This window comes from Mirounga angustirostris, unplaced genomic scaffold, assembly GCF_029215605.1.
Source record: "Mirounga angustirostris isolate CCGP_5_RB_7025 unplaced genomic scaffold, mMirAng1.0.hap1 SCAF_5, whole genome shotgun sequence".
Taxonomy (NCBI): Eukaryota; Metazoa; Chordata; class Mammalia; order Carnivora; family Phocidae; genus Mirounga; species Mirounga angustirostris.
The window spans coordinates 74,958,500-74,974,987 of record NW_026991713.1 but is presented as its reverse complement, the minus strand read 5'-3'; the positions used below and the strand labels follow the sequence as shown (position 1 = coordinate 74,974,987).

At 38.4% G+C, this 16,488-nt stretch overlaps 1 protein-coding gene across 16 annotated transcripts in view; it reads left to right on the top strand.

Annotated features, from left to right (window-relative positions):
* Window positions 1–16,488, top strand: part of BICD1 (BICD cargo adaptor 1) — a 220,266-nt gene that overhangs the window by 142,740 nt on the left and 61,038 nt on the right. For all 16 annotated transcript variants that reach the window (XR_010411556.1, XR_010411557.1, XR_010411555.1 and 13 more), the window contains one exon: window positions 11,796–11,948. Coding sequence is in view for 13 of the 16 variants with exons in the window: in XM_064591424.1 (XP_064447494.1) it covers window positions 11,796–11,948 (153 nt within the window). In the remaining 3 variants the exon portion in view is untranslated. The remainder of the gene's footprint in view (window positions 1–11,795; window positions 11,949–16,488) is intronic.

Sequence of the window (16,488 nt, the reverse complement as noted above, 5' to 3'; positions counted from 1 at the left end):
ATCTTTAAAAGATAGATAAAAATAATTTGAAAATCACTTTAATGCACACCATTACCTCCTTTTTTGTTCACTTTGTTCCCTTTCACAATATCTCTTTTCAATAAAAAATCTATATATAGTGTGTTCCCTTGGTAATGGGACTAAAATTGCTTATCATAATCAATGACTTTGATCCTGTTGATGCTATTTATCTCTTTGGTTAATTAGATCATTCTTTACAGTAAGATCACAGGAAATTATGAGAAGCTGAGGTGAAGGGGTAATTGCTAAAGACTGAACTATTTCTGGAATATTTGTGAACCCAACCTTCATGTTTATTGTACAATATAGATTCAAATCTAGTTAGTGTCTTACCTAAATTTCCCCTTTCCATTTAATAAATTATCACAGTAATTGTGTAATCGGGGCAGCATGTATATTTATAGTTATAAGGAGATACGATCAGAAAACTGTCATACCATCATTCATTGTGGTGATTTATATCTTTAAATTTAAGAAAGAGAAATTAAAAGAAAAATCAAACAACTAAGCAAGAGGTAACTAGACTACTTTGGGAAATGATCATGGTTTCCTGATTTCAAAGTTGGTTATAGAAAAGACAAAAGATTCCAATATGTGTGTAAAAAGCTCATTCCAAAACAGATCAGTATATTCAGGTTACAATACCCAGGTCACAAAGCCACATTTTATTGATAAAAAATAACTTGCAGCTATTGAGGGAAATTTAAACAATCATGCTTTCTTGTGAAATGTAATATTGCAATTACTAGATCTGATGTACGCTGGATAGATGCCAGCACAATGTAGTACTTTGCTGATAGAGAGTGAAATATGTTTTGTGCTGTAGTAAAGCTATCTGGAGACTTCGAAAAACAAAGATATTTTATTAGCAGTAACCAACTGTTTAAAATCTTCCACACAGTCTTAAAAGACCACATACTATATGATTGCATTTATATGAAATGTCCAATAGAGGCAAGTAGTTGCCTAGGTCTGGAAAAGATGGGGTGGGGTGTGAGGGGGTAGCTAAAAGGTATGGAATTTACTTCTGAAGTAATAAAAATGTTCTAAAATTGCTTGTGGTGATGGTCTCAACGCTGTGACTATATTAAGAACCACTGAATTTTACATTTTAAATGGGTGAATTATAAGTATGTGAATTGCATCTTAATAAACTTGATACCGGGGTGCCTGGGTGGTGCAGTTGGTTAAGCGGCCAACTCTTGGTTTCCGCCCAGGTCTGATCTCAGGGTCATGAGATCGAGTCCCACATAGGGCTCCATGCTCAGCGCTGAGTCTGCTTCAGATTCTCTCTCCCTCTGCCCCTCCTTCTCATGCTCTCTCTCAAATAAATAATATCTTTAAAAAAAATTGATACCAAAAAAAATCTTACACAAAAAGCTTCCCTGTAAAACGCATGTTCCACTCAACCAAGATACAATGCAAATATTTTACATCTATTTTTTAAATTTAGAATAATGTCTGTGGGATGCCTGGGTGGCTCAATCGGTTAAGGGTCTGCTTTCAGCTCAGGTCTTGATCCTGGAGTCCTGGGATCGAGCCCCACATCAGGCTCCCTGCTCAGGGAGCCTGCTTTTCCCTCTGCCACCTGCTCTTGCTCTCTCTCTATCTCAAATAAATAAATAAAATCTTAAAAAAATAGAGTAATGTCTGAATTCTTTTAATGTACTTTTTATACAAACAAAAGAAGGAAAAAACTACAAATCAAGATAGAAGATAATCAGTCATATATTATTTATTTTGTGCCATTTATTTCAAATGTTTACAACAAAAGGACAGATTTTACTTTGCTGTCAAGATTTTGCTTTTGATTGGGCGCCTGGGTGGCTCAGTTGGTTAAGCGACTGCCTTCGGCTCAGGTCATGATCCTGGAGTCCCGGGATCGAGTCCCGCATCGGGCTCCCTGCTCGGCAGGGAGTCTGCTTCTGCCTCTGACCTTCCTCCTTCTCATGCTCTCTGTCTCTCATTCTCTCTCTCTCAAATAAATAAATAAATAAAATCTTTAAAAAAAAAAAAAGATTTTGCTTTTGATAAATATTTGAGATGAGGCATTGAAATGTGAACTGCTTGTGAAATGGGCTGGTCCTTGGCTTCTTTCTAATGGAGGCTGACATCCTATGGGAAAGATGACTTTGTTGCTTCAAATTCAGTCTAGCATCGTTAACTCATCATGGTACCACTTTCTTCAGAGCAAGACTTATGTACACCTCAAAGTGAGAATTAGAGTCTTGGTTTTGTTATAGTTTTATTATTCTTCTCTTATTTTTAAGTTTGAAGTTTTTATTTAAATTCCATATTGGTTTCAGCAGTAGAATTTAGTGATTCATCACTTATATACAACACCCAGTGCTCATCATAACAAGTGCCCTCCTTTATGCCCATTACCCATTAAACCCCATCCCCTGTCCACCTTCCCTCCAGCAACCCTCAGTTTGTTATCTATAGTTAAGAGTTTGTTTTATGGTTTGCCTTTCTTTTTGTTTTCCCCTATGTTCATCGGTTTCATTTTTTTAATTCCACATACGAGTGACATTATATGGTATTTGTCTTTCTCTGACTTATTTCACTTAGCATAATAACTCTAGTTCCATCCACGTCATTGCAAATGGCAAGATTTCATTCTTTTTCATGGATGAGTAATATTCTATGTATATATACACCTCATCTTCTTTATCCATTCATCAGTCGATGGACATTGGGCTCTTTCCATTATTTGGCTATTGTTGATAATGTGCTATAAACTTCAGGGTGCATGTATCCCTTCAAATCAGTGTTTTCATGTCCTTAAGGTAAATGCCTAGTAGTACAATTGCTGGGTCATAGGCTAGTTCTATTTTTAACTTTCTGAGGAACCTCTATACTGTTTTCTAGAGTGGCTGCACCAGTTTTCATTCCCATCAACAGAGTAAGAGGGTTCCCCTTTCTCTGCATCTTTGCCAACATCTGTTGTTTCCTGGGTTTTTCATTTTAGCCATTCTGACAGGTGTGAGGTAGTGTCTGGTTGTATTTTTGATTTGTATTTCCCTGATGGGATGAGTGATGTTGAGCATCTTTTCATGTATCTCTTAACTATCTGATTGACTTCTTTGGAAAAATGTCTATTTATGTCTTCTGCCCATCTCTTAACTGGATTGTGTTTTGGGAGTTGAGTTTGATAAGTTCTTTACAGATTTTGGATACTAACCTTTTATCAGATATGTCATTTGCAAATATCTTCTCCCATTCTGAAGGTTGCCTTTTAGTTTTGTTGATTGTTTCCTTCGCTGTGCAGAAGTTTTTTTATCTTGATGAAGTCACAATAGTTCATTTTTGCTTTTGTTTCCCTGGCCTCTGGCAATGTGTCTAGTAAAAAGTTGCTACGCCCTAGGTTGAAGAGGTTGCTGCCTGTCTTCTCCTCTAGGATTTTGATGGTTTCAGGTCTCACATTTAGGTCTTTCATCCATTTTGAATTTTTGTGTGTGTCTGGTGTAAGAAAGTGGTCCAGTTTCATTTTTCTGCATGTTGCTGTACAATTTTCCCAACACCATTTGTTGAAGAGACTGCCTTTTCCATTGGATATTCTTTCCTGCTTTGTCAAAGATTAGTTGATATATGTCAAAGATACAGTTGTGGGTCCATTTCTGGGTTTTCTATTCTGTATTATTGATCTATGTCTTTTTGTACCAGTCCCATACTGTCTTGATGACTATAGCTTTGTAATATAACTTGAGGTCTGGAATTGTGATGCCTCTATCTTTGCTTTTCTTTTTCAGGATTTCTTTGACTATTCAGGGTCTTTTGTGGTTCCATACAAATTTTAGGATTGTTTGTTCTAACTCTGTGAACAATGCTGGTGGTATTTTGATAGGAATTGCATTAAATATGTAGATTGCTTTGGGTAGTATAAACATTTTAACAATATTTGTTCTTCTAATCCATGAGCATGAAATGTTTTACCATTTCTATGTGTCATCTTCAATTACTTTTGTAAGTGTTCTACAGTTTTCAGAGTACAGATCTTTTACCTCTTTGGTTAGGTTTATTCCTAGGTATCTTATGGGTTTTGGTTCAATTGTAAATGGGATTGATTCCTTGATTTCTCTTTCTGCTGCTTCATTATTGGTATATAGAAATGCAACAGATTTCTGTACATTGATTTTGTATCCTGTGACCTTACATTGTTTATCAGTTCAAGCAATTTTTCGGTGGAATCTTTTGGGGTTTCTACATACAGTATCATGTCATCTGCAGATAGTGAGAGTTTGAGTTCTTCTTTGCCGGTTGGATGCCTTTTATTTCTTTTTGTTGTCTGATTGCTGAAGTTAGGACTTCCAGCATATGTTAAGTAACAATGGTGAGAGTGGACATCCCTGTCGTGTTCCTGACTGTAGAGGGAAGCTCTCAGTTTTTCCCCATTGAGGATGATATTAGCTGTGGGTTTGGGGGAGGTTTTTTTTGCATATGGCCTTTATGATGTTGAGGTATGTTCCCTCTATCCTTACTTTGTTCAGAGTTTTTATCAAGAATGGATGCTGTACTTTGTCAAATGCTTTTTCTGCATCTATTGAGGGGATCATATGGTTCTTATCCTCTCTCTTATTAATGTGGTGTATCATGTTTTGTTTTTGTTTTTCTTTTTAAGGAGTGTTCTTTTTTTTTTTTAAGATTTTATTTTATTATTTATTTGAGAGATAGAACAGAGGGAGAGTGAAAGGAGAAGAAGATTCCCCACTGAGTGGAGAGCCTGATGCGGGGCTCTATCCCAGGACCCTGAGATCATGACCCCTGCCGAAGGCACTTAACCAACTGAGCCACCCAGGCGCCCCCATGTGGTGTATCATATTGATTGATTTGCTAATATTGAACCATCCTTGCAGCCAAGGAATAAATCGCACTTGATCGTGGTGAATGATTCTTTTAATTTACTGTTGGATTCGATTTGCTAGCATCTTATTGAAAATTTTTCATCCATGTTCATCAGGGATATTGACCTGTAATTCTCTTTTTAGTGGGGTCTATGTCATTTAGAGGTTGAGCCGAGAAGCATGGGGAGAAAGTCAGAAGGGACTGCAATAAAGCAACCAGTGAGGTTAGTTAGATGTCTGGAAAGCCAACAGGAGAAAGTGTTTCAAAAAGGAGGGAGTGGTAAATGCTGTTGATGAAGTTGAGTAAGAGGAAAACAAGGGTGTGCTGAGTTCAGTGGCAACATGCAAGTCATTGATGACTTTGATAAGAGCAGGTTCAGTGTTCATCAGAATGGACTGAAGACAAATGTGATCTGAGAAAGGACGATCATGGATATAGAAATAGAAATACAGATACAAACGTCAAGGTTTGTTTGTTTTAAGGCAGGATTTATTATCTTTAAACTATATAGAGGAGATTGCAAGAAATTAATGAAGATGAGAATGGGGATAGGAGCCACACCTCCTTGCCTCCTTCCCCTCTCCCCATACTACCACCACCAAGGAAATGTGAGGCAAGATTCTTGGGAGGGAAGGAGAAACTGAAAATAGGAAAAGAGAGAAGCAGGAAACTTACTACATTGTGAACACAGAGTATGGCCACTAGTGCTTAAGGCCTGTTGAATTTGAGAGATTCGGGACTTTTTTTGTTTTTTAATTGATCCCTCCCACCAGACACCATTCTAATCCACAAAGCAACCCCCAGAGGTAGTTCCCCTACAGGACAAGAAGCAGACATGGAGAAGTAAATAAACTTGGCCAAGGTTAGTAAGTGTTGGAGTTTAGCTTTGGGCATGTTTAGCTTTGGGCATGCAAGACAGAGTTAGGCTTTATGATTGAGAGAGAGGGATGCAAGGGAGTTAAATGTGTTGGTAAGAGAGTGCATGACAACAGTGGGATTGAAGCTGGGTGAGGAGGGGACTGAAGACCCAAGGTCCTAGGTAATGAGCAAGTTGGAAGTCAAAGGTGGAAGAGTGGCTGGGTTGGGAGAACTGGAGATGATTTGGAAGAATAGGCGGTGTGGTTATTGGTGACAACATCACAGAGTGAGTGGCTGATGCGGGATAGAAGAGCAGATCACCTGAGTTGAGGTTGAGGAAGTGGGAGGTCAGGGCCTTTCCCACGGATGTGTCATCCAGGAGCCTCGTCCTTCTTCTTTCCTTGCAAAAGAGAAACTCAAAGCCTTGTGCTCATGGAATCGTCAGATGAAGTGTGTGCCTGTCCTAGGGCATGGAGGGTTAGGGCAGTGTAGACAGCAGTGTCAGCGGGCTCTCTTGGGTTAGACTGTCACCCCTTTCCCTCTCTGTCCTCTACCCCTAAACTACCCCAGGCCAGGCATTCTTGGCCCCAGGGCAGAGAATCTTTGGCTGGGGAGAGGCAAAGAGAACAATGATCCACTCCTCTCACCAACAAGAGAAGTGTTCATTTTTGGCAAGTGAAGGAAAATAAAATAAGCAAACTGCCTGGCAGTGGCAACTCTGTGGGAGAGAAGTGAGAAATACCCGCTCCATTCCCCTCTCCAGCATCCTCCCCTTGGACCAGTGCAGCTGTCCTCCTTTACTCCCCTCACAGATCAGAAGTTCCTGCTTTGACTATCCAAATTAATGCTACTTATAATTGTTTATAAGCCACATCACTAACTCTCACATTCACTTTGTTGTAGTTGTCTTTTATTCTTACAGCTCGATGTAGGTACCTTTATCCTTACTCTTTGTTTTTTTTCTTCATTTCTTATGTCAACCATTCTAACTGCAATGTCCCTCCACATTTCCCATCATCCCTCACTTTGAGCCCTTGGAGTGGCTGCTCAGCCCATTTTCTGTGACTCTTTCTTCTTACAGCCCACCCGTCCCTGCTCTCAGCAGGGTCACTTGCCAAAACATAGGTCTGATCACATGGCTACTTTGCTTGAGAGACTGATGGTTCTCCAAATTATTTTGTTTGACAGAATTTCCTGCAAAATCGTCTCAAGTTACTTTGCTCCAACCACACCAAACTGCACTATTTTCTAAACCTCAGCCCAGTTAAGAACTTTAAAGGTTCTAAGCACTGAAAACATTTTGCTTCTTTTCCTACCCTATAGATTAACAACAGTAGTCTGTAATTTAACATTTTATTGTATGAAATAATGTGGAACTTAGACATAAGCTGAAAATAATTGGCTATTTTCTAGATTTTTGTGAATTTCTCTTTCTGTCTCTCTGTTAGTGCTCTATCTTTACTGATCCCCCAAGGAAATGCCCAATTTGACTATTGGGTATTTTAACACTGCCCTCAACACAAATATGACTCAGCTTTTGTTTCAGAAGTTTACTTCTGACTGGAAAGTCTGTCCTCCTTATTGATTTTGTTAACTCTTCTTGTCCTTCAAGGTTCTGCTCAAATGTAACTTCCTTCATAAAGCTTTTGCTGACTCACCCGGGAGTAATTGATTGCTCAGCCTTGTCGTATGAACCTCTAACAGCACTTGTTCTGTTGTGTTATGGTAAATTATCTGTGTGTCTGGAATCTCTGCTCCTATCCCCATGTTACAGCATTAAATCCTCACAATGACCACATAATGTTAAGTATTAGGATCCCCATTTTACAGATGAGTAAACTGGAGGTTTGTCGCCCATGTCACATAAGCTATTATTAAGACCTAATGTGACGATGAATATAATTTTTTAAAAGACTAAGCTATATAGCTGGGAGGCATTATTCTTTATACATTACTTTTGTATGAAAAATAGAAACAGATGTTTCTATTTTCTTCTTGCGAAAAATAGAATTTATTATTTCCACATAAAGAAATCCTTTTAATATCAGTTAAAGCTAAGAATGCTGCTATGCTCAGATGCAATGCAAATCAGGGGCATAGTCTACCCCAAACATTTCAGGTTCATCTGCTCTTCCTGAGGAGGAGTTGGAGCTCAGGTCCCTGGAGGTGAAAGGCTAAAGCATTCCCTGGTTGTACCTTTTTCTCCCCTTTCTCTCCTGCTTTATTTTTCTCACTCTCATTATTCTTTATGGGGGCTTTTAGTAGAGCTCAGCACCATCTTATCCCAGGAAGAAAAAATTGTAGTAGATAAATGTTTGTTGAGTGGCACAAAAAACAACAGGAATAATCTTTTAAATTTATTATGGAAGCAAAGAATATTGCCCATAGAATGTAATCTTTGGCAGTTCAAAAAACAAGAACTTCTAGCAAAATTCATAAGACCAGTTTTCTTCCTTTGGGCCTTATGTCTGTTTCATTGTTAGCTAGTCTTTCCACTTAACCAGTCTCTCGGCCACACTCTCCCTTTTCCTTAGTTAACATCAGGAGTCTTCATTAGCTATTTTATGGTTTGTTTGTTAGTGATCCTCATTAGCTTTGCTGTGGCCTTAAATTTGTTTGACATTTACTATCTTACTATGTAGGATTTTATGGTTATTTCTCAGTGTATACAAGCTAGGCTTCTGGCCATTACATTTTTTACAGTGTATACATTCACATTTTATAGAATCTCTTGTATCCAATATTTTTCTTTACAATTTTATATAAATGACTGGCATCCAGTTTGTCAGGCTTCTTCATATCTTTGTGTAGGTAAATATGGAAAACTAAATAAATATATATCACTCAGTTAATGGTAAGTTTTTCAAGAAATAGAAAAATATTATATTAAGGTATTCTGTTTCTGCAAAATAAAAGAATTTAATGAAATGTTGTAATTTGGCTTTGTAAGCCAAACTCTATTTTTTATTCTACACCTATTGAATACATACGTTCAAAGTATTGTCCAAGGACCAGGGAATAAAGTAACATTTCTGCCTCCAAGTTGCTGGACTAGTGAAGAAGAATTATAACAAGTCTAGTTATTTCACAGATCTAGGTATGTCTTATTTCAAAGTGTGTTATTCTCCCTTTGTTCCCCACTCTAAAACAAATGCAAGACAAAAAGCCATCATCCCAGCAATAATCTTCTTTAAATTTTGTGCCAAGCATTTGTATTCCTGTAATTTGCCAGGTATTAGGGACACATTGATTAGCAATACAGAAGAAGTTCATTATGTTCAGATCAAAAAGGAAATTTAATAAATGTAAAAAAGGTAAGTGAATGGTTTTGAGTAAAGGTTAGTGCTATTCTGTCAACAGTGATTTTTTGAGTATCTACTGTATGCTAAATGCTGATATATAAAGTAAATCATGTAGGGTGAAGGCCAGGGAGCTGTCTCATCTTAGCTGTTCAGGGAAGGCTGCTCTGAGGAGATGACATTTGAATTGAGATCTAAATGACAAGTAGAAGCAGAAGAGTTTTTTGACCTGGGTCCTAAGAGTCTGTGGATAGAATTCAGGAGACTTGGTGGGATGCTTGGATGGGAAAAATAATTCCATTTCTGTTTTCACTAGACTGAAATTTAACATTTTTTTCCATTTGAATGTATCCTATGTGAATACCTCAGCAGCATTAGCATCACCTGTGACTTTGTGATCAGTATTTTCATACCACATCTCAGGTATTTTGGAATACCATCACTGCTTTGCAATGATGGTATTTCTGAGATCTGCCACTAAATCTGATTAATACATTGTGTTAATCAAGAAGCGCACATAATTACACTATCGGTTGTATAATCACCGAACACATAGAACAGACAATACCCCGTGATTCTGTGGCTCAGTCACATGGGTTGTACTCAGCTGATGAGTTCTTATGGACTTGCCCGGGGTCACTCCCATAGCTGCTGTCCCCTGGGCACTCAACCCAGCCAAACAGCCCAAGAAGTCTCACTCCCATGCTCAGCAGCTGGGGCTGACTGTGGGCTGGGCCACATGGCTGCAGCAGGCTGGCCTGACTTCTTCATTCCGTGGCAGCATTCCAAGAGAGCGAGAGCCACCAGGCCTCTTGGGGCCAAGGCTCAAAAGTCCCACTCACTTCTACTGCCTTCTGTGGGTCAAAGCAAGTCAGAGGCCAGCTCGGGGTCAGTTTGAGAGGAGACTCCACAGGGAAGTATGATTAATTTGGGACCATTACTGTGATAAACTACTACTATATCATAATTTTTTTTAAATATTGTATTAACTAATTTTAATATAATCGGTATCCTTTGTAATCCTTTTATGCTACAAGTGAGGAAAATTTCCCTCCTCTCTTTGGCTGGGCCAAAGAATTAAACTGACATAAGACAGATAAACAAGAAGGCATACAAATTTATTTAATTGTTGTATGTGTATGCAGGAGTCTTTAGAAGGAAAATAAGAACCCAAAGAAGCCCTTAGGCCCCAAAACTTATATGCCTTTTTTACACAAAGAACGATGAACTGTGGGGATGTGACAAGATATGATAAATTAGGCTAGGGGCAGTAAGTTGTGGGACAGTGACTAGGAAATGTATGGAGAAACTAATGGAAGATCAGGGTTATTTTAATAGGTTTGTTTGTACAAGTGCATTTTGGTGCAAACTCCCAGTGTCTACTGATAAGAACGTTCTTCTCTTCTGGTATAGGGAGAGCACCTTTCTCAGGGGCAACTTTGTGTCCTGCTTTTAGGTAGAAAGGGGGAGGGCAGAGAGCCCTTCCTGCATCTCCTGTTTCTCAAGGGCCTGCAGTTCAAAATAATCAGGATGTCAAAGTGGCATATTTTGGTGTGGCATGCTCTGAACCCTTTCACTTCCCTTTAAAATACTATCCTGAGAAGAGCTTCATCACCTTCAGCATATTGTCTAAGAGAGTCATGGTGCTAATGAGGTTAAGAACCCCTGATCTGGAGGCAGGGAGTTCTGGGAGGGGAAGTGCAAAGCCTCAAGGCAGGAGCGAGCTGGCAAGTCCAGCATGGTCGGGAGCACAGGGAAAGCTACTGAGGCCAAAGCAAGTGGTGACCAAGGGCTGAAAAAAGGCAGTTCAGACCATGTGGCTTATTGGGAAACTTGTGGGTGGACACTCCCCCACCCCTCCTGGGTATGGAAAGTTGGTATTGTATGCATACTAATCTATAATTTTCTTTTATATTTCACAATATGTTGTGGCTATATTTCTCTTTTAGTATATAAAGCTCCTCATTTTTTTCTCATTCTTTTTAATAATTTTATAATGCTCAATTCAATGGATACATGATTATTTATTTCATTGTTTCCCCAATAGCAAACATTTAGACTGTTTGCAATTCTTTGTGTAAATATACATGGATTTATTTTTCTCTTTTATTTATCTCTATGAAAATATACTTGAGTGATTTTTAGATGTAGAATTGCTGGATCTCGTGTATGTGCTTTTAAAAGTTTTGACAGGGGGCACCTGGGTGGCTCAGTTGGTTAAGCGACTGCCTTCAGCTCAGGTCATGATCCCAGGGTCCTGGGATCGAGTCCCGCATCGGGTTCCCTGCTCTGCGGGGAGCCTGCTTCTCCCTCTCCCACTCCCCCTGCTTGTGTTCCCTCTCTTGCTGTGTCTCTCTCTGTCAAATAAATAAATAAAATCTTTAAAAAAAAAAAAGTTTTGACAGGGGCGCCTGGGTGGCTCAGTCATTAGGCATCTGCCTTTGGCTCAGATCATGATCTCAGGGTCCTGGGATCGAGCCCCACATCGGGCTCCCTGCTCAGCAGAGAGCCTGCTTCTCCCTCTTGCTCTGCTGCTCCCCCTGCTTGTTCTCTCTCTGTCAGTCAATCTCTCTCTCTGTCAAATAAATAAATAAATAAAATCTTTAAAAAAAAGTTTTGACAGATATCACTACATTGCTATTCAAAAGAAGGTGGTCCTGACTTCTGTTCTATGAGGTGTTTTTATTATTATCTTTAACCACCAAGAGATCTGCACATTATTAAGGCTAGAATAAGAAAGTTTTATATTGACTGTTTATTCTGTTGTTTCAGAACAATGAGATGGTGGAGCTACAGAGAATACGGATGAAGGATGAAATCCGAGAATACAAATTCCGAGAGGCCCGCCTCCTTCAGGACTACACTGAGCTGGAAGAAGAAAATATCACGTTGCAGAAACTCGTGTCCACATTAAAGCAGAACCAGGTAAAGTTCAAGAAATTTTTTAGTTACACTCCAGTTGGAACCACATCTTCTGACCACTAAGGTTAAATCTTCTTTTTATTTTTCAGAAAGGAACTTGTCAAAATTTGCCTTAATCTTCCTACAATATTTATGTGCTGAAACTTCCCAACCTTCCTATTTCAGCTGACATTTAAAAGACATTTAGCTCTGTGTTAACTTGTTTTAGCTGGAAGTGGAATGTATTATAATCAATTTAACCTGACAATTTCTCATTAAAAGCAATCCCTGCTCTCTCTCTCTCTCTTTCTTTCTGTAAATTACTTTTAAATCATACACGGAAAGGAATTACGAAATATAAATCAATAAGAACAAAATTATAAAAGAAAGATAATGTCTTTTTTTTTCAGCTATAATGTGACCAAAAACATTGCATGTCTACACTTAAATATATATATATATTTTTTTTTTTTGGTAGTGAGGCTTAGATAGCTTAATTGCTTTATTTTCCTGATTGGTTTGCATTGTGGTTTGTTACAGTAAGTAACAAAAGAATGTAACTTAGTAAGTAAACTTAGAGACCTGCCCAGATGTATGTTACTTCTACTCCCTTCCAAAGCTCCTATCTCTATCAAAAACTATTTTTGGTTTTGATAGATACAAGGGTGAAGAAGGGAAAGAGAGAACCCAGAAGAAAAAAAAATGCATGTATTGACACAATTGAAATTTGATTTCTGATCACTGCCACTTCCTCCAGCTTTGGAGTGTTGGGGGGAACAAGATGTCTGCCCAGGAGCTCAGGGGGTGGTTTCAGACCATTAAAAAGGGTTACCAGGATACCCCTCTGTTTTTACCTCAGTCCTCCCCTTTAAGCACTGACTCACTGTGCGTGTGTGTACTGAGGGTTGATAGTGTTGTAGGCATCCCAGGTCTCAGCTTGGCTGGGGTCAGTGAGTTCACGGTGAAGAAAATCAGACTGAGAAGACTTTTTTAAGTATGCTCAGAAACTTCTTAAGAAGGGTATTTTTCTTTTTCTTTTTTTTCTTTCTTTTTTTTTTTTTTTTTGGTTACTGATGAAGAATGCAGAGGATTCGAAGCAAATGTACTCGAAGTGCACATATTTGAAGTGGTCATTATTCCCAATTCCTACAAATCCTCTCTGCTCTCTGCACAGGCAGGAGGCTATAGCCTCCCATCCCTGCATGTGGTAGACTAATTTACTCAGGAGGTTAATTTAGGCCAGTATTAGGTATTTTTGAAAGTCTGCCAAGGTATCCTGTGAGTATTCATTAACCCAGATGCCGTTTCTGTGGGAATTTGTGCTATTAGCCTGGCTGATTACTGTTTATGGTTTACCCATGCCTTTCCACCAGTAACTGAAATATGGAAATCAAAGGCTTAACTCAGAAGTTTGAAAAAAACCAAAACAAACAAATGGGAAAATGTATACATCTCTTTAATTTTATTTTCTAGATGCAATATGGTAATTTTCCCAATTAAGTGTCTAATTAATTAACTTGAAATTATTTCCTGCACAAAGGGCCATTCTGGCTTATTTCCTGACAAGTACATGCTCTGTGGTGGTACAAGTCTCTCCGAATGAAGAAAGTGCTGGGTTTTGTTTTTTGGGGTTTTTTTTGCTACTATTGGCCTTTATTGACAGGAGTTAGAATCCATCATATACTCTGTTTCTAATTAGTGAAGTGTTTAGTATAACATTTTATGTACAAATGCCACAGTTCTTTTTTTGCAAAGAGATGACAGTGCTAGAATTCAATCTCAAAACTGCTTGGAATGTTGCTTTGTACTGAAGCTCCCTACACAAAATATAGTCCTGCCACCTGGGTTGACAGTTCTCTGAGTAGCCAAGCTACTAACATTATAAAATGCTTAGTTCAAAGAACTAGAAGATTCTTCTTTTTCTGAAGTAGAAGATTCTTCTTTTTCTGAAGTTCCATTTTTCTTTTAGCTATTTACTGATTATTTTCTAAATGACTGTTGTTTAAATAGCATTTCTTATTCCCTATATAGTTTCTATATGTTAGTTTATTTATTTTCCATCCCCTTCAACCGTAATATAACATCCAGAACAGAGCCTGCCTGGCCCATAGAAGGCATTAAATAAATATCTGTTGAAAGAATGAATAAATTGTTTTTTTTTTTCTTGCTTATACTCACTCTTCGGCTTAGAAAGGAAACTAAAATTTAAGATTATTGTAATTCATCAGACCAGGTTTTATTTGTGATCCTAAATATGAAATATATAAGAACATCAGAGAGTTGACTCTGAAAACTTTAGGCATGTCCCTCTGTGTGCTGACTTGGTTCTGTGTACAAAATAAAATCAGGTCCAGTCTTACAAATACATTTTATACTTTGATACTTTTAAAAACCAAATTTTCTGAAAGAAGTGTAGGAAGAAGCAGCAACCATAAAGAGAGGTCGAGTTGACTATCAGTTCCCCATCAGAAAAACCCACTGATGAAGCAAAGCTATTTATTAGACCTCTCCAGTAAGAGACCCACCTCAACAGAGCCTTAGTAATGTCTCAAAATGGGAGGTTTAGGGAAAGGATGTTCATAGGATTTTAGGATCTGGATTGGGTTTTGCTTGGTGGGAAACTGGTTGGGATAGGTTGAGTTTATGACATAATGGCTGTCAGTTGGGGGGCACAACAAAGTAAGGGTCTTGACTTGGGTCTTAAGGAAGCTGTATTCATTGGGTCTCATCTTCCAGGAGAGTATTTCCCACAAGTTTTCTATGCCTAGTCCCAGTATTGGTTAACATAGGGTTAACAGGAAAATTCGCCTGGTCCCAGTGTTACCTACCAGGGCAGGAAATTATGTTAGCTTCAATTTCTAGAGATGTAGTGGTGGGAGGTAGGGGAGAAATAATAAGTCCTATGTCCCTAATATCTCACATACTAAACTAAAGCACTCAATAGTTGTTATCTAACCATTGAAAACACTTGTTAAAATTAATAATTCAATCATACTGATATTATGAAGAACATTTCCTCCAGGGATATGTTTCTATATCAGGAAATAATATCATAAGAGACCTAGGGAACATATTCAATTCAGTTTGATTCATTTAACCAGTGTTTCAGGAGTATCCTTCTATGAGGCCATGTACCTTTTTAAGGACAAAAGACATGGTCACTGTCTTAAAGAATTTATAGTCCCAGGAGGGAAAGCAGTTAATAGACTCATAGCCATCTATGTAATTGCATATTAAAAGCTATGTGTTAGATGTGGCAATAGAAGGTTAGATTAAGATCTTGAGACTTCCTAAACTCTGAAAAGATTATACTTACCCCCAACCCTCATGTAGTTAAAGAGAAAAAAGCTACTAAACTATGAAGTCGCTAGAAGGAATTGCACCAAAGTACTAATTTTTATAATGGTGACTAGTTTGATGCTATCTTAAAAATGTCAGGCATCAAAATTTTTTTTAAGAAGGCTCCATGCCCAGCATGGAGCCCAATTCGAGACTTGAACTCATAAGCCTGAGATCAAGACCTGAGCTGAGATCGAGAGTCAGATGCTTAACCGACTGAGCCACCTAGGCGCCCCCAGATAGAAGTTTTTAAGTGCATTCTCATTCCTGTTTCTTGGTGCCTCCACTTTGTTGGGGCTCAAACCACCTGCTTCAGCCCTACAGTGATGGTACCAGAAAGGAGTGATCTGTTTGCCTGAACGGGTCAATAAAGTCTTCGGAGTTAGGATCAGATTTTTGACATGGGTCTTAAAGGTTGAATAAGAGTTTTCCAGATGACAGCCTTGGCCAAGGCAGAGAAACATGAAACAGCTGGGTAAGTATTAGGAGCCTAAATATTTATGAGTAGAGTGAGTGAAGTTGCCCAGAGAGAAACAGATCAGGTTTTATACAAAGTCTACCATCAATTAAATACGAATTACAAAATTTAAGAAATCTACAATGCAAACTAAATTAATGTCTTCTAGTCTAGCCCAGGAATCTAAACTTTTCCTACTAAGGTCAGATGGTAAGTAAGTTAACTTTTGTTGGCCTAATGTATCTCTAACAGTGTCTCTTCCAACTACTGTGCTCTGCTGTTGTAGCATGAAAGTAGCTGGAGACAAAATAGTGTGACTGTGTTCTAATAAAATTTTATTTACAAAAATAGGTGGTGGGCTAGATTTCATCCAGAAGACACAGTAATGTTAGACAATCCTTGGCCTAAACTATCAGTTTAACAAGGATTACAAAATAAAAGGTCTACAATGCAAACTAAAGAAGTGTCTGCAAATGTAAGCTATCAAGTAATTTGGGAGCAGTCAGAGGATTGGCTGAAATACTAGGAAAGGTTAGCAAGTGGGTATCCTGAGCTGTTCAGGGAAAGGAAAAGAGAAGGTCAGGAGGAAGATGACTTTACAGTTTATAAGCAGGCCTGGAAGAAACCATGACACAAGGACTCAGATTCTGTTATCCCAAGCAATTTCTATATTTGGGTCTTTTCTATCATGGAAATAGAAATTCCAGTGATCTTGTATAGCAGTATCCATTGTACCCCTCTCCCAGTGTATTACCCAGTATGTATGTA